Genomic DNA, 18,017 nt, shown 5'->3' on the forward strand with positions numbered 1-18,017 from the left:
CACGCAGCGCCGCGTCCAGTTCAGTCGAGGCGCCGCGCTGCCCCTGCGCCACGCTGCGAATTTTTAAAACTAGCGGAATATCGGCGAGAAAAGCGCTTCGCACGGATTACGCCGCACTGCGGGCTGCCGGAGGTGAGTTTTTTTCTCCTGAGGACCAGACGGAGCAACTTTTTTAAAAAGATCCGGGCCGCACAGGAGACTTTTACCAGAACCGCAGAATACAGACGATTCTCCGCCGGGAATATTCAAACCAGCGTCCGGAAAGTCGGGAAAAGTCAGGACGGGTGCAGAAGCGGCTTCAGGTGCCCGATAATCGTGTCGTTTTTAGCCGGAAAACGGTGTTCCAGCAGCCGCTTCATTTCCCACATGGCGCAGTGGAATAATACATTTCAACTGTGTCGAGCTTACTGGTTACATCTCATTTGGCCACTTCATGCAAAATGATTAAATATTTGTGGAATAGTTTCTTTAATATTTTTCCCAGTAGTTTTGATAAATATATATTTAAAATCAGGACCTCCAGAAAGGCAACTGCTGCGTGTTATTAATAAATAATTTTTCATATTAGGTATTATTGACCGCTGGGTTTCCTCTAGAAAGTGTGGGAGCGACCTGTCATCAGTCCTCCTGCATCCGGACGGACGTCTCGGGATCCCGGAATGCTGGCCTTTTCCTGCTTTCTTGGCTTTAAAACCAGACCAGGCCCGGTCGCAGGTTCGAGGATACCAGACCAGGCCCGGTCGCAGGTTCGAGGATACCAGACCAGGCCCGGTTGCGGGTTCGAGGCCGCGGGTTCGAGGATACCAGACCAGGCCCGGTCGCAGGTTCGAGGCCGCGGGTTCGAGGATACCAGACCAGGCCCGGTCGCGGGTTCGAGGCCGCGTGTGCGGGTTCGAGGCTTTAATACCAGACCAGGCCCGGTCGCAGGTTCGAGGCCGCGGGTTCGAGGATACCAGGCCCGGTCGCAGGTTCAAGGCCGCGTGTGCGGGTTCGAGGCTTTAATACCAGACCAGGCCCGGTCGCAGGTTCGAGGCCGCATGTGCGGGTTTGACTTGTTGCATCAGGAGGGGAGATTCATATTTTCTGGCCAGTATCCTGAAATTCCTCATACGGCAGTCATTTCCTGCCTGAAGGAAGGAGGGACGTTTCATACCGGGATTCAGAACTCTGTGGCTGATGTTGGGTGAAGATCTGTTTTTTGGTGATTTTTTTTTTTTTTCCCTCCGGTCATCTGTCATTTTTCACTTAAATATCCAAGCAGCTCTGAGTATATGTAAGACTCTATCTCTCTGTCCCTCTCACGTGGGAGGCGGGGACAGGGAATAACGTGGTCTGTGTATCTGCTTTTTGTGGAATATCCCAGCTGCTTTCCTCACACACAGTGTGTGTGTTAACAAGGGAGATATATATATATATATATATATATATATGAGTGATTTTAAATATACAAATACAACCAGGAAAATATTAGAAAAAAACGGAACGTGCGAAATGGGCAGATTTAGTATGAAATTCGTGCAGCGGTTACGGTGCTTGATAAAGAAAGGTCGGCTAAACCGCCGTGTTACGCCGGGTTTGGGGCGTTCGCTCGGTTTTCCTGGCTAAGCAGCAGTTGACCTCGTCTAAATCCTCCCAAGTCGAGTAAGTAGAGGAGTTTTCAGTTGGATTAGCTGGATGAAACAGATTAGGCCGGTTTTCGGCAGGTTTCTCTCGGTGTGTGTGTGTGTGTGTGTGTGTGCGCGCACACGTGTGCGCAGAACCGCAGCTCTGTTCCAACATGCCAGGCCGTGTTTTTGTCCCTCTGACTTTGTGCCCTACATGTTGTCCAGATGTCCAGCGTGAAATGTGTCCTCTGCATTTAACCATCACCCTGAGTGAGCAGTGGGCACCATGACCGGCGCCGGGGAGCAGTGTGTGGGGACGGTGCTTTGCTCTGTGGCACCTTGGCGACTCGGCATTCGATCCGGCAACCTTCTGATTACGGGGCCGCTTCCTTAACCGCTAGGCCACCACTGCCGAGGATGGTTTCGATCCACCGACCTCTGGGTTATGGGCCCGGCAGCACTCTGCGGCTATTTACTCCTTGTAGCAGCTTCTTCGTACCTTCCGATCGAGCGCCCCCGCGGCGGTCGCGTCCACGGTTACCACGGCCTTCCTCGCCCACTGGAGCCGCGCTGCAGTCAGACCGGAGTGCTCACGTTTCGGTGGCGTGAACCTTCACTGGTGTTACGGTTTCATGAGTCTTGGTCTCGTTCACCCGGATGTTCAGGTGAACGGACGGCGTTCATTTCTGCCAAAATCGCCACGAGTGTTAAACGCCAGTGGAATGCCGTTAAGACTCGCCGAACTGTTCTCAGATCAGGCCCTACCGGCACTACTTTTATCTAGAAAACCGCCGAGCAACGCCGGTACGATGTAATCCATGATGTTCTGCACTGCATCCATGCAGAATCGTCCGCGGCGCGGTTCACCGATTATACGATTCATTTCAACAGGAAGGAGCTTTCCACAATCTGGCCAACAGGTTTCCCAACATTCCAAGCCAGAATTCCCGGTGCGCGCAGCCAGCTTCAGAATCAGTATAAATGTATAATGATGTAAAACGGTAATAACCTCATTACATAATTAGCCTGTAATTAGTTTGACTGAGCCAGATTGTGTCCCTCGGAGATGTCCTCCGTCGGAGTTGGTGTTTGTGGCAGGTTTGAGCCGGTATGTCCTGGTATACTTTTGGATTTTTTCTTCTAGATTATGTCCTTTAAATATCTGTATTTTTGTAATTATATTTACATTTCCAGCATTTACCAGACTCCCTTATCCAGAGCGACTTACAGTCAGTAGTTACAGGGACAGTCCCCCCCTGGAGACACTCAGGGTAAAGTGTCTTGCTCAGGGACACGATGGTAGTAAGTGGGTTTTGAACCTGGGTCTTCTGGTTCTCAGGCGAGTGTGGAACCCGCCAGGCCACCTAATAATACCACCGAGTCCTGGTCAGTGTTCAGCTGCCACAGTTGTGGGGCGTCCAGCCGGGGACCCTCATGGTCGGGTGACGGGCATGAAGTGCACAAGCAGGCAAGTGCGGTCACAAGGATCAAAATGACCTTCGATCTTTGACCTGTGACCTCAGAGAGCAGGAGGGGGAAGGTCTGTTTTGCAGTTCACCCATTGGTCCAGGTCAGGGGCGGGACAAGGCAGCACGGGTTCATTGTGCTGCCGATATCATGGAAATATCATATATTACGACCTTACTCCCCGCACGCAGTGGGCGCGGTCCCACTGGGAACATAAAAAACACAGAAATGGCGGTCATAACACCTCAACCACGCCCACTTTAACCGCGGACGAAGCTTCAGTAGGCCGAGGGCGACACATGAAGACACGTAACACACACACTTCTTCCTGAAATATGTATCTCTACAGTCTCTTTCTAACGCCTGGAATTCCTGCCACCGTTCTCAGTGTGTGTGTGTGTGTGTGTGTGTGTGTGAGTGTGTGTGTGTGAGTGTGTGTGTGTGTGTGTGTGTGTGTGTGTGTGTGTGCGCGTGTGTCAGTCCTGAATCAAAGGCCCTCATTGTTGGAATGGGAAGCAGATGTTGTAGCGGAATTCTCCTGACTGCAGCACTTTTTTTCCGGAGTCCCGTCTTTCTCTGTTGGTCTGTGTCCGGTGACGGGGTTCCTCTGGGACGAAGGCACACGCGCCCCGCCCTGCCCCGCCCTCGTCCATCCATCCACTGCTCCCCCTCCTCCCTCCTTTCCATCGCTCTCTCCATCTCGGGGCCAGCACTGCCACGTTGTCAAGTGTTTGCAGTAGTGTGTGTGTGTGTGTAACACTTTCTAATCTTTGTCTGTATTCACTGAAATAATGATATATTCAGTGTTTCTCTGTAATTAATAATGTTCTCCTCTGCTATAGATGACTTCGTCTCTGTTTATCCCTCCATATCAGAGTATAATTACCATGCATCCTCCTGACTGAGCACTTTCACACGGCAGCTCAAGACCTTTTATTTATAATAACCAGAATAACTAGTGAACCAGAACTGATCACTTCATCCATGGTGACATGGAAGCACGTTGTAAGGCGCTCTGGATAAGGACGTCTGCCAAATACCTTAAATGTAAATGAACGCATACATCTGCAATATAGAAGCATGTACGTACGTTTAAAAATAACCCTCAGAGTAATGCGTATATGACATCTTTATAATACACAAGTGGACTCAATAAGCTTCACATCCCGCTGGGCGATGAAACCTAAATACTAAAACAATTATCTGTAACTTCAAACTTTTTCTTCGGTGGCCTAGCGGTTACGGAAGCGGCCCCGTAGTCAGAAGGTTGCTGGTTCGAATCCCGATCTGCTGAGGTGCCACTGAGCAAAGCACCGTCCCCACACACTGCTCCCCGGGCACCTGTCATGGTGCCCACTGCTCACCAAGGGTGATGGTTAAATACAGAGGACAGATTTCACTGTGTGCACCGTGTGATGTGCTTCTGTGTATCACATGTGACAATCACTTCACTTTCACTTCACTTTTCTACTTGTCCTAGTATTTAAGATGGGTTCTCTGATAATGTGGAATTTCATTTCAATGTATTTAAGAAGAAAAAAAAAAAACTTAAGATTTCGCAAATTATCATAACCCAGACAGTTTAGTTATAAATATATATATTGAATAGTGAATCAGGCTTAATTAAAATATTCATACAGTGCACAACATTGACCATATGTTAAAATTTTAGACCAGTGACGTTGCACCATCTTGGTCATTTACATTATATATGCATAAACATTATTTTATTGAAGTGTTGAACAGTTTTGACTTCCATTATACACTGAAATATTTGGTGCAATAGTTTTGTCTGAACGCTTGTAGAGTTTTATTGTGGAAGTTGGTTTTAACAAGTGAGACTAGTTTTCTACGTTTTCAACCTGTTTATATTGTAGTAGCCAGTAGTAAAGCACAAGTAGTACATACACGTCACACTCGCTCATAGTTCTGACCACTAGTTATGGGGATAAAGGAACTTGTGTCCAGTGCATCACATAGAGAGTCGTCCCATCTGACCAGAGGAGGATTGGTTCTCCTGCTGAGTCCAGGCTCCTATCAATGTTTTCTTGACTTATTTTCCTGCCACTGTTGCCACTGGGTTGCTCACCTGGGGCTTTGAGTACGGTTCTATTTGTAAGGTGCTTCGTGACAATGTACAATGTAAAAAGCAGCATATAAATATTGATTGATTGATTGATTCCATGAGCTGTGTGTGTGATGTTAAAGACTTCCAGTTTCCCACTTCTCCCAGTCAGCCGTATGAGTGTCTGAGTGAGGAGACGTTCCATCCCATTGCCAGGAGTCCACTTCAGATTTACTGCAGCCTTCAGATCAATACAAGCTGCTGGAGACTGAGTGGAGATGTAACTTGTGTGTCTGTGTGTGTTTTGTAGGTGGTCGCCCACCCCCATACAGGCCTGGTTGAGGATGTTTCAGCACCCTTATTGACCCGTTGCTGTCACCGTGCCCTGTGCCCCCGTGAGAGCGGGCATTGGGTGGGCGTGTTGGGGGAGGAGTCCACCAGAGGCCACACCCATTCTAGCCGGACAAAGATGAACAAACTGAGTTTCCACAACAACAAAACCATGCAAGACCGGCGGTGTGTGTGTGTGTTCCTCCCCAACGACGAGACACTCAACATCATTGTTAGTGTGAGTACAGCCGTTAAATATTCAACTGATCAGCAGTATTGATACTACGATGCACAGATTGACTGACAGACTGCTGACTGTTCTCAGGTAAAGACTTTGTGTCAGGAGCTGCTGGTTCAGGTGTGTGACCTCCTGAGACTTAAGGACCGTCACCTGTTTGGCCTCAGCGTCATTCAGAGTAAGACACACACACACACACACACACACACTCTCCACTGTTTCCACAGTGAAACAGGCTGTCACACGACACACACACACACACACACACACACACACACACGGGCACACTTCTGGATATGCACAAGTTGTGTGTGTTTACATATTAGACTGAGTTTGTTCAGAGAGAGTTAAAGTGTTTGCTTAACACATAGCTGTGTGTGTGTGTGCGTGTGTGCGTGTGTGTGTGTGCGTGTGTGTGTGTGTGTATGAGAGAGAGAGAGAGTGATCTGGAATTCCTCTCCCACTGGCCCTGTGATTGGCCGTCAGCTTGCTGCTTTGGTCATCTGGTCACATGAAACCAGACGATTAAATAAGCTCATGTGTGTGTATATATACACACACACATAGTAATATGACAGACGAAGCGCCCAGCTGTGTGTGTTAAATGAATTCTCGTGCTTCTCTTGATGTGTGTTAGAGCTTAAGATCTTTGCCTGAACCCCACGTTTAATTTCTATCATTTCATGCAGGCTCGAGCTGGGACTTGCATGGTAAATGAACAACATTTGAATAAAGTCGCGCTGTAAATGGGTTAAAAAGGCGTTTATCAAAATGGACTTGCCAGGCTGAACTTTCATGGTTCGATTTCATCTCTAATGTGTGCGTCCTGTGTTTTTACATTGATCAATTTTTGCCTAATTCTGTCCTCAGATAATGAGCACATCTATATGGAGCTGGACCAGAAACTGTCCAAGTACTGTCCCAAAGAGTGGAGGAAGGAGGCCAGCAGGGTAAGGCCAGCCATACATACACACAGTCTGGAAGGTTCTGAGGCCAACTCAGCCAAAATTTCGAGCTGATCTGGCCCTTGCGTCCACACTGAGACGACGTTTCAGAGGACCCAGAGCGGTTATTTTCGAAAACCTAAAACGGGCGAGTTTCTCTGCTCGCGAAGCGGCTTTTTGTTGAACTACAAGAAGTCTTCTCTGTGCTGCACGTTCGAATGAAAAGACATGTCTGGAGAATCACAACGTGTTAACATTGTTGATGTTAGCATTAGCATGCTAACATGTAATTTTTTTTTACATATTCCAAACATCACCAAATTTCGTACAACTCATCATGTCCCTGCCCTGTTAGCATTGTGGATGTTAGCGTCTGCATTTTTAATGTCCCAAAATTCACAATTTTACGTGAGTCATCATGACCCCGTTGGTATTGTACTTTACTTTACTTTATTTAGCAGATGCTTTTATCCAAAGCGACTTACAAGAGGGAGATGTAGATGTTAGCATTAGCATGCAAAAAAATGTGTAGGCTAAACAATTAAAATTTTCACCCAGTTTCACAAAATCGTTTTCCCTTTATCCTTTCATCCTCTTTACCTTTTTAACTTTTTACTTTACTTATTTACTCTACTCTATTTATTTCCTGTTCGACGGTTCTAGTTGTCCAGTCAACTTCTGATGTTTCGTTAACTGGGCGGTGGTGGCCTAGCGGTTAAGGAAGTGGCCCCGTAATCAGAAGGTTGCCGGTTCGAATCCCGATCCGCCAAGGTGCCACTGAGGTGCCACTGTCATGGTGCCCACTGCTCACTCAGGGTGATGGTTAAATACAGAGGACAAATTTCACTGTGTGCACTGTGTGCTGTGCTGCTGTGTATCACTTCACTTTCAACTTTCTTTCTTTACTTTCAATAAATAAAGTGAAGTGATTGTCACATGTGATGCACAGCACACTGGTGCACACAGTGAAATTTGTCCTCTGCATTTAACCATCACCCTGAGTGAGCAGTGGGCAGCCATGACCGGCGCCCGGGGAGCAGTGTGTGGGGACGGTGCTTTGCTCAGTGGCACCTTGGCAGGTCGGGATTTGAAACGGCAACCTTCTGATTATGGGGCCACTTCCTTAACTGCTAGGCCATCTCTGCCCCAATGAATAAATCACTGCGATTGTGTGTCTGTCATGTTCAGGGCATTGACCAGTTTGGACCCCCGATGATCGTCCACTTCAGAGCGCAGTACTATGTGGAGAATGGCCGGCTCATCAGGTGGGTCCCCACGGAACCACGTTGTTCTTTGTCGCTCCTCGTGGGCGTGTTCTCCGATGCTGAATGGGTGTATCGTGTCTACAGCGACCGCTCGGCGCGGTATTACTATTACTGGCATCTGAGGAAGCAGACGCTGCAGTCCCAGTGTATCCAGCGGGAGGAAGCCTACTTCCTGCTGGCCGCCTTTGCCCTGCAGGCCGACCTCGGCAACTTCAAACGCAACAAGCACTTTGGCAAATACTTCGAGCCTGAGGCCTACTTTCCACCATGGGTGAGGAACACACACACACACACACACACACACACACACACACACAGTAATTCTGCTACAGGACTTGCATGGTTCTCTAATGGTCTCTTAAAGCAACATAAAACACTTCACCTGAGGGTGTGACCTCATTCCAGGTTTATGCACAATCGCTAAACTAATGTTCTTACTCTATGGAGATACTCCCTGCTCTGTAAGGCATGGAGAACTGGGACAGCAGTTTTATTTTTATCTCTGAAAGTGGTACGCCGTGTGTGTGTGTGTGTGTGTGTGTGTGTGTGTGTGTGTTTGGGGGTTGACCATTCATTCCTGTTGCCCTCATTCCAGATTATTCCACCACCCGCCCGAGTCCCCCTCTTTCCCTGCAGTAATGAAGCGCACTTCAACACACACACACAGCTTGAAGTTGTTAGCTGATCACTAGTAGCTAGTCTACATACCCCTGTTAACACACACACACACATCTGCTGTCCTGCACACTGAACTGTGTGTATGTGTAGGTGATCGAGAAGCGTGGCCGCGACTACATCCTGCGCCACATCCCCAACATGCACAAAGACCAGTTCGCCCTCACCGCCTCCGAGGCTCACCTCAAATACATCAAGGAGTCGGCCCAGCTGGACGACGTCACCGTGCATTACTACAGACTTTACAAGGTGTGTGTGATGCATTATGCATGTTTGTCATTTGAAATTCACTTTTGAACCTTTTAATCTAGTTATTGTTCTGTAAGAAACCAGTCCATTACTGAGTCAGTGTTTCATCTCAGGATAAAAAGGAGGTCGACGCGTCCCTCACACTGGGACTCACCCTGCGGGGCATCCAGATCTTCCAGGTAGGAGCGGAACAAGTGTGTGTGCGCGCTTTTCATTCACTGTACATGCAAAATGATTGAATGTATTCTGTGTGTCTGTAGAATGTAGGCCTGGTCAGACAGCTCCTGTATGACTTCCCCTGGACTAATGTGGGGAAACTGGTGTTCGTGGTAAGTTTTCCCATTTATTTAACTGAAAGTGAAATGATTGTCATTGTGAAAAACTGTGAAACATGTCCTCTGTATTTAACCATCACCCTTGGTGAGCAGTGGGCACCATGACAGGCCCCCGGGGAGCAGTGTGTGGGGACGGTACCTTCATCAAGGGGACCTCAGTTGTTTTTCTTTCACTACATCGGGATGGGCGATAATATGGTCTTGATCAAGGACCATGATAAAATCCATCTGGATTTATCACGATTGCAATGGCGAAAATTTGCATTTTGTGTGTGTGTGTGTGTTTTAAATGAAGACTAATGTGTCTGTCTGCTTGTCGAGTCGTTGCATTATTTTAGTCGTTATTAGCAGTTGTCACATCCAGACTCATTTTAATCATCAAGTTTTGGTCAGAATTATCGATTTTAGTCAGAATTATCCATGAAATATTAGTTCAGTTTTAGTCAATTATCATTTAATTTTAGTCTCTTATTTATTTATTTTTTAAATAATGCAATTCTATTTAACCAAGTCAATATAGTACAAATACTGTATAGAACAGACAAAAACATTTTTCTTTTAGTCAAACAGAAGGTTAAATTATTATTACATTGCCATTGAGGTGCCACTGAACAAAGCACCGTCCCCACACACTGCTGCCCGGGCTCTCTCAGGGTGATGGTTAAATACAGAGGACAAATTTCACTGTGTGCACCGTGTGCTGTGCTGCTGTGTATCAGAAGTGACAATCACTTCACTTTCACTAGTTTGACCTCAGTGGGTCTGGATTCGAACCGGCCGCTTCCTTAACCGCTAGGCTTGATTATGGAAGCAACACGTGTGGCACCACGTGACTTACCAGGTCATGAACTGTGAGCAAAGAGCAACTGGCTGAAAACAGCTGAGGGGGGCAGCAATAGTCATGGTTTTATATAAACAGTTTATTATCTCTGTTGACTTTTACTATTATCTCTGGTTTCAGTCTGGTAATATCACAAAAATGTGATAAAAATCTATAAAATTATTAGCCATAATTGCCTAACCCTACACCTACATGGATTTTTTTGGTGGTTATTTTTCTCAGGGGAAGAAGTTTGAGATTCTACCGGATGGTCTGCCATCTGCCAGGAAACTCATCTACTACACCGGCTGCCCCATGCGCTCCAGACACCTGCTGCAGTTACTTAGCAACAGCCACCGCCTCTATATGAACCTGCAGCCTGTTCTCAAACAGGTCCGGCGTCTTGAGGAGAATGAAGGTATGCTCAAGTTCTGAACGGACTAAGATTGGTTCGGGTTAGAAACCTATGGCTGCAGGTCCTCACAGTGTGTTTGTGTGTGTGCGGTGTTCCTCAGAAAAAAAGCAGTACCGTGAGTCGTACATCAGTGATGCTCTGGAGCTGGACATGGACCACCTGGACCAGCGGTCACGTGCCAGCGGCAGCAGCGTGGGAAGCGTGTCGCGCCACAAGCGTCTGTCCCGCCACTCCACCACCAGCAACGGCAGCTCGCACACCTCCGGCATCGAGGCCGACAGCTTCCGCACCCCCGGACACGGCCCGCCGAGACCCCTGCGCATCGGCAGCTCGTCCACAAACAGCCACGCCAGCACGCACACCTCTGGCATCGAGAGCAGTGGGAAGGAGCGGACGCTGGAGGACGACTACGGTGAGGGCTCGAGGGGAGACTACAAAGTTCATTAAAACGCATCACCTAACGATGGTTAAAAAGCTGTTTTATACAAAAATTAACACTTTAATCATACGTGAAGGATGGGTACTACAGACCAGAAGTTTGTGTCCGAGCCAAATGGAGCCTGATCCTGACTTACACCTTTTACTACAAATGAAGTAGAATTGTTGAATATAATTTGCTATGTGTATGTTCTATGTGTATGTTGTTTGTGTGACCAATAGAATCAAAGCAGGCGAGTGGAGGCGTGTCCAGCAATCTACAGCACAATCCACATGTATTCGGCTGCGCCGAGCCGCCCGGCGCGTGCCGTGTTTTAGATTTTCTCTGTTCGGTCCGCCATGGACGTCTGAACCAGCTGTTTTTCTGCCGTTTGTGGCGTCAGGCTGTAACAGTCGGTGTGTAGTGGAGGAAACTCTTGCGAAGCGTGCAGAGAAAGGATTATCTCACGCCGCTGCTGGGGTTTCAATCACGCCACAGTAGTAGTACATTTACAGCATTTACCAGACGTCCTTATCCAGAGCGCCTTACAATCAGAAGTTACAGGGACAGTCCCCCCCCCAGGAGACACTCGGAGACACATTGTGGTCCCCCTGTACTACATCTACTACGCCTACTGCCAAGTAGTCTCAGATATACGGGTTAGGAAGTGGACCCGTAATCAGTGGCACCTCCAACCGCCCGTCCCCACACACTGCTCCCCGGGCGCCTGTCATGGCTGCCCACTGCTCACCAAGGGTGATGGTTAAATACAGAGGGCACGTTGGCAATGTAGACGGCGCTCTGTGGGTTAATCCGGTGAATTTGTGCTCTTCAGAGATCGAGATGCTGGTTGACGACCCAAAGGACTACGAGGAGCTGCATGAACTGGCTCTGGAGCTCAACCATGACCTGTGCATCCACATCACCGAGGACATGCTGAGCTCCAGACAGACCAACGGCTACTCCGGTACCCACACTTTCACCTCACCACGCCCTGCACTGTGGGCTCATGGCTTCTAGGCGGCAGAAGTCGTGCTTTATTATTGAGTTTGGGTGTGGTCAGATCCTGTGTTGTGGTTGACTAAGCTTTAATTGAACTCTCCAAAGGTCTTGTGGTGAAGGACGTGAGCTCGTCCACCTCCAGCTCGTCTGAGACTGTGGTAAAGATGAGAGGACAGAGCATTGAGTCTCTGCCACAGGTAACACACACACACACACATGTAAGTAATAAAGCAGGAAAAAGTTAATTAACTTTCTTTTTTCATAGTCGTCAGTCTGCAAGAAGACTCAGGGCTGCACCGACCGCCACAGCCAATCCCTGGACGATGTCCGGCTCTACCAGCGGAACTGTTCCGAGTGGGTGGAGCTCTGTCAGGACACCGCCCACAGCTACACTTTTGGCTGTGCTGAGGACCTGAGCAACGCCAGCAGCGGCGGCTACCAGGGGCTTGCAGAGCAATGCACCAACATCCTTGGTGACCACCCCTCCTTCCCCATCAAGAGGACAAACAAGTACTTCTCCCTGGACCTGACCACGGACGAGGTGCCCGAGTTCGTGGTGTGAAGTAGGCGGGGTCACTTCCACAGACAGTGTGGAAAAGCCACAAAATTGGAACCTCAGCCCCCCCAAGCTGATCAGTCAGCCTTCATTTTAAAGGGAAACACTTTACTATTATATTAAATATATATATAATAATTTCCCCATCGCAAAATCTATTAGAAATGAGATTTGAACCAAAGACTGGCTTCTCCGAGGTCCTCTTGAAAGAAATGGTACAGCCAATTGGAGCATACAGTGAAGGATGGCTTGTTGTAATTTGCTGGTTTTTGGGGTTAAAACTAGGACTGAGTCCTATGCCCCACCCTTCTTGGCTCCGCCCACATTTACAGAGAAATGTGTTGTGCCAATGCTCCCATCTTCTGTGTGGAACAGACCGCCATGTCTACACCACCAGTGCCTTCACGAAAACTATGCAGGTCATGTGACCATTGACTTGCCTTGACAATCCCTAACACACACACACACACGCATGACTGAAATCCAGCCGGTTCTGTGTGTGTGTGTGTGTGTGTGTGTGTGTGTGTGTGTGTGTGTGTGAACCCAGGGGCAGAATGGGTTGGTACATGCTCTGGTTCTCGCTAAATCGAGTCAAATTAAAACAGCCGTGAGGCCGGATGATGACATCGTGCCCTCTTCACTTCAAGCTCCGCCTCCTGTTTTCTTCCTCCTCACCCTGCAACGCCTTCACCACACTGCAGTTTTCAGCCGCGTCTTTATTTACCTATAATCACTTTTGTAAATTACAAACTGGAAAATACCATTACCAAGTTTATAATAATAATAATTATTATTATTGTTAATTGATCCTGTAGTATTTTTGTATGGAGCTTTTTTTTGGTAAAATATCAGTTATATGCTGAGTGTGATGATTATTATATTGTGAGTATGTGTGGTGATCAGTATTAAGCCTGTAACTGAGTCAGTATTATGGTCTGTGCTTCAGTACATCTTGTGTTGGAACCACTGATGACATCACAGCCGGGTGGATGTGTTGTCACCGGTCCTCCTTCATCTCAGGACTGTGCGGTGGCGAGATGGTAAAGCTCCACCCAGCAGCTCTGGGGGAAAAAAAAAAAAAGATTATTCATTTCAACTAAAGAACTTTTTTCTAATATAAGAAAGAAGAATTTAAAAGGGACGGCCATAGACTCAGCGGTGTGTACATGCGCTGGCATTAGGCCTGGGAACGTGTGTGAGCGTCTCATCCTTTCTGTGAAAGGACTTCCTGCAGGACTTTTTTTTTTTTTTGTCTTGCATTTTTGTTTAACCTTTCGGTCATTTAACTTCCTGTTTTTAAAATAATAATGAAGTCCACAAAGTCTTATGTGTGCCTTCTGGGTCCTAATGTCCTCAAGCCAAACCTATATTCAATAAAAGACTGTTTTGCCACGGGACGCCTCAGCCTGATGATGATGATGATGATGATGATGATGATGATGTAATGGGTTTCTTTTTAAGGATTTGCCAGGTTCTGTGTTCGGCGTGCAGCTGCTGCCCCCTGGCGGTCAGCACAGATGAGTTCAACCTATCAGCACGGCCTACGTCTCACGTAGTTTAAAGATCAATAGACTGAAAGAAAGATGGTTTCATCCAGTCATGCGGCTGCATCTGACTTTGCTTACTGTGTTTAGAAGCTCAGTTGTAGAATTGTGTAGGACTAACAAATAAACAGTACGTGGTGGTTCGGGATTCGAACCGGCAACCTTCTAGTTAGGGGCCACCGCTGAACTGTAACCACTGCCCACTCTCCTAGGAAAACCAACAGAGGTGGGGCTACTGGCCTCTTCCTAGGACCGAATTGGTCATTGGTCATCTCACGCATCTTTAAATTTCTTCCTCTGACTTCCATGCAGTCTCAGTTTCTTCTCTGGTGAACATCCTTCTCATTGTCGTACATCACCCTCTGGGTTCACTTGGGACCTTCATTGGTTATCTGAACACTGTGCTTAGTAATTTTCCATAGACACACCTTTAACTCTGGAGACAAACTCCAATCTTCTTACCTTCTTCCTTTACTCCACTATTTCTCCTTGGCCAACAGCAGCAGCTCTTCTACCCACAAAAGAGGGAATGTCCTGGACCAGGTCTTTGATCGTCCATCCCGAACTACCAACCTTTCTTTCACCTTTTCATCTTTAACCACCACTTTCTGTCCTTCACCCTCATTCCACCTACTGGATCCAAGAGGGACCACCAATCTTCTAACCTCTGATTCATCCTTCTCCTTAGCACTGGAAACCGCCACTAACACTCTCATCTCCTCACTTCTCTTTCTATGGATCATAGTTTGACCCAAACCTTTTGTATTATCACAATCTTCTATGCAAGTTCCCCACTAACCTCACCTCTGCTGAAACGGCTTTCTTCAGAGCAAAACTCTGTCCACAACCACAACTGTCCACATCTCTACTCAACCCTCCGACTCCCCCTGCCCCATGTTCCTCAACTGCTGAAGATTTCACCAACTTTTTCACAGGGAAGGTCAAGCAATTCTTCATGACATTCTCTGCCACAACAACCTCAATTCTTCCCTCTGAAGACTGTCAACTGCTCTAGAACAATTTTCAAATCTTACATAAGATTAAATCATCCATATCATATCTACAGACAATCAAACCACCTTTCCACCAGATCCAATTCCCTCCACAACTCCAAACAGTCTCTCATGACCTTATCATAAATGGTTCACTTACATCTGGCCATGTACCATCTGTCTTTAAAACTGCCAGAGTTCTTCCAAACCTAACAATTCACATCGCTGATCCTGCAGACATAAGCTACTCTTCTCTCATTTCTTTCTAATGTCCTTGAGTGCTGTGTCTACAATCAGTTGTCATTTCATCTGTCTCTGAACAACCTCCCGGATCCAAACCAGTCTTGTTTCAGAGCTGGTTCTTCTGAGAGAGCTCTTTTGTCTGTTTCTGAAAATCTACATGCGGCCAGATTAACAGAGCTCTTCTTTTTTATTCTCCATGACCTCACTGTAGAATTTGATACAGTTAATGACACTCTTGTCTGTCCTGAAGAGACATGGAATTTGGGACTCAGCATGGCAGTGGTTTATAATAATAATAATAAAGTGAAGTGATTGTCACATGTGATACACAGCAGCACAGCACACGGTGCACACAGTGAAATTTGTCCTCTGCATTTAACCCATCACCCTGAGTGAGCAGTGGGCAGCCATGACAGGCGCCCAGGGAGCAGTGTGTGGGGACGATGCTTTGCTCAGTGGCACCTCAGTGGTACCTTGGCGGATCGGGATTCGAACCAGCAACCTTCTGATTACAGGGCTGCTTCATTAACCGCTAGGCCACCACTGCCCCTGTTACCTTAAAGAATTGTCTTAACAATTGACTTGGAAAGGGTCCACGTCTGCTTCATGCAGAGTCTCCTCTGGTATCCCTCAGGGCTGAGTACTCTGTCCTCTCCTTTTCTCCCTCTACATGAGATTACTTGGTGAGGTAATTTCCTCACATGGATTATCCTAACACTGCTGTGCCGATGAGACACAACTCATCTTCTCTTTTCCTCCCTCAGGTCTACTTGCCACTTCCAAAATCTCTGCATGTCTAACTGTAATATTCATTCCAGTTGATTCTTCACCACATCAGGATATTTACCTGGACAACTCGCAGCTCTCTCCTTCTACAACAGCCCACACCCTTGGAGTAATAATAGTCAACCAACTCTCCTTCTCGACTCACATCAGCAACCTTTCCCGCTCGTGTAGATTCCTTTTCTACAATATCAGACAAATCCATCCTTATCTGTCAACACAGGTCACCAAATCCTTAGTAATCTCACGACTGGATTACTGCAACTACCTTCTAAATGGTCTACCACTATGTTCCATCCAATGTCTACAACTCATACAAAATGCAGCAGCACGACTGACCTTCAACCTTCCCAAGTTCTCCCACACCGCCCCTCTGCTACGTTCCCTCCACTGGCTCCCAGTAGCTGCACGCATCAGGTTCAAAATACTGATGCTGGCCTACAAAGACAGACATGGAGTAGCACCATCCTACCTCACAGCCCTTATTACACCTCGCACTGGAAGTGGAATGAAGTTCCCCTTGAGGTCAGAACAGCACAGTCAGCAGCTTAACACCTTCCTCTTCAGAGAATATTTACACTAACTTGTAACTTTCTTACAGTCTGACTTGTGTAAGAAAAGCTGAATAAAATGATTGTGTTCATAGTTGGAGGTCCTAGTGAACCAGAACTGATTACTTAACCGATGGTAAAATAAAAGCACGTTGTAAGTCGCTCTGGATGAGGGCGTCTGCCAAATGCCTCAATTGACGTGATGCAGCCAAGCATGACAGTGTGATTGTTCACAATGTAAACCGGTGGAATTATTATTTCCAGCCAGTATCAATCATGTATGAACATCATATTTTTCTCTTCATTACTTATTTAACCCATGCAGCTGGAAATAAGCCACGTCAATAAGATGTTTGTGTTTTTCAGTTGCACTTTTATTTAATTTTTAGTATTTGTTTATGTATAACTTTTTTTCCCCCCACAAATCACTAAGAAAAGTAATTTAGGCAGAGGCAGCACGCATGTCAACATCTAGGGGGTGGAGTCTTGGTTTTAAACTCTGCCCTGCACTGCTGATACAAACACACGCCTCCATTGCAGCTGCACAGGAAACAATTTATATACTGCTGCTGCTGTCACCATGGCAACGAGGAAGGGAACTCCATTTCATCAGTTTCTTCATCGCTCCACCGCCCTACTCTAACACACACACACACACACACACACACACACACACACACACACACACCCACTCACCCCTTACTCCGGTACCTTACCATATCATACACACACCTTACTCCGGTACCTTACCATATCATACACACACACACACACACACACACACACCTTACTCCGGTACCTTACCATATCATACACACACACACACACACACACACACACCTTACTCTGGTACCTTACCATATCATACACACACACACACACACACACACACACCTTACTCCGGTACCTTACCATATCATACACACACACACACACACACACCTTACTCTGGTACCTTACCATATCATACACACACACACACACCTTACTCCGCTACCTTTCCATATCATACACGCACACACAAAGCTCAAAGCAATTAATCATTATTCAGTAGAATAAAAACTCTGTAAAAAGTTTGGATAATGGAGGTAATGTTGCCTGACTTCATTTATTTCATTTATTTAGTTATTTAGCAGCCATTTTTCTTTTGGTTTCTTAAGTCGAGTGTGTGTGTGAAGAAGTGACCTCTCTGTAATCCCATGGGGCATTGGAGCAGCCAGCAGCTGCTTGTCACGCCAGATGTCCTCGAGTCACAATATCCCTTTGCATAAACACACACAAACACACACGTCTGATTTTAGCCCCTTTAATCTCTTTATAAATGATACTAATTCTTTTATCTGGGTTCCCGCGGTGATAATAACTCATTCATAATGCATCATAATGCGTCACAAAGAGCTGCTTTATTGTGGGTGGAAGCATAATGAATGGATTAGGCTGATGATTACAGAGCTCCATAAATGGACCTGTTCCTCCTTCCCCACCCTGGTGAGCCCCGCCCACATGAAAGTGGCCATGCAA

At 46.9% G+C, this 18,017-nt stretch overlaps 1 protein-coding gene across 2 annotated transcripts; it reads left to right on the forward strand.

The window, feature by feature from the left end:
• Positions 1-13,775, forward strand: LOC114788421 (FERM domain-containing protein 6-like). Of its 2 annotated transcripts, none has more exons than XM_028976982.1 (14): positions 1-132; positions 5,447-5,704; positions 5,792-5,882; positions 6,575-6,654; positions 7,837-7,913; positions 7,998-8,184; positions 8,682-8,837; positions 8,951-9,016; positions 9,098-9,166; positions 10,236-10,410; positions 10,508-10,819; positions 11,661-11,792; positions 11,933-12,024; positions 12,093-13,775. In XM_028976982.1, exons 2-14 carry the CDS (start codon positions 5,606-5,608, stop codon positions 12,387-12,389), a joined length of 1,833 nt encoding a protein of 610 aa, XP_028832815.1. In that variant the 5' UTR covers positions 1-132; positions 5,447-5,605; the 3' UTR covers positions 12,390-13,775. The 2 variants fall into 2 exon arrangements, with proteins under 2 accessions (XP_028832815.1, XP_028832825.1); XM_028976992.1 differs by lacking the exon at positions 1-132 and adding an exon at positions 151-302.
• The last annotated feature ends 4,242 nt before the right edge of the window (positions 13,776-18,017 follow it).

Source organism: Denticeps clupeoides, chromosome 1, assembly GCF_900700375.1.
Source record: "Denticeps clupeoides chromosome 1, fDenClu1.1, whole genome shotgun sequence".
Lineage (NCBI taxonomy): Eukaryota > Metazoa > Chordata > Actinopteri > Clupeiformes > Denticipitidae > Denticeps > Denticeps clupeoides.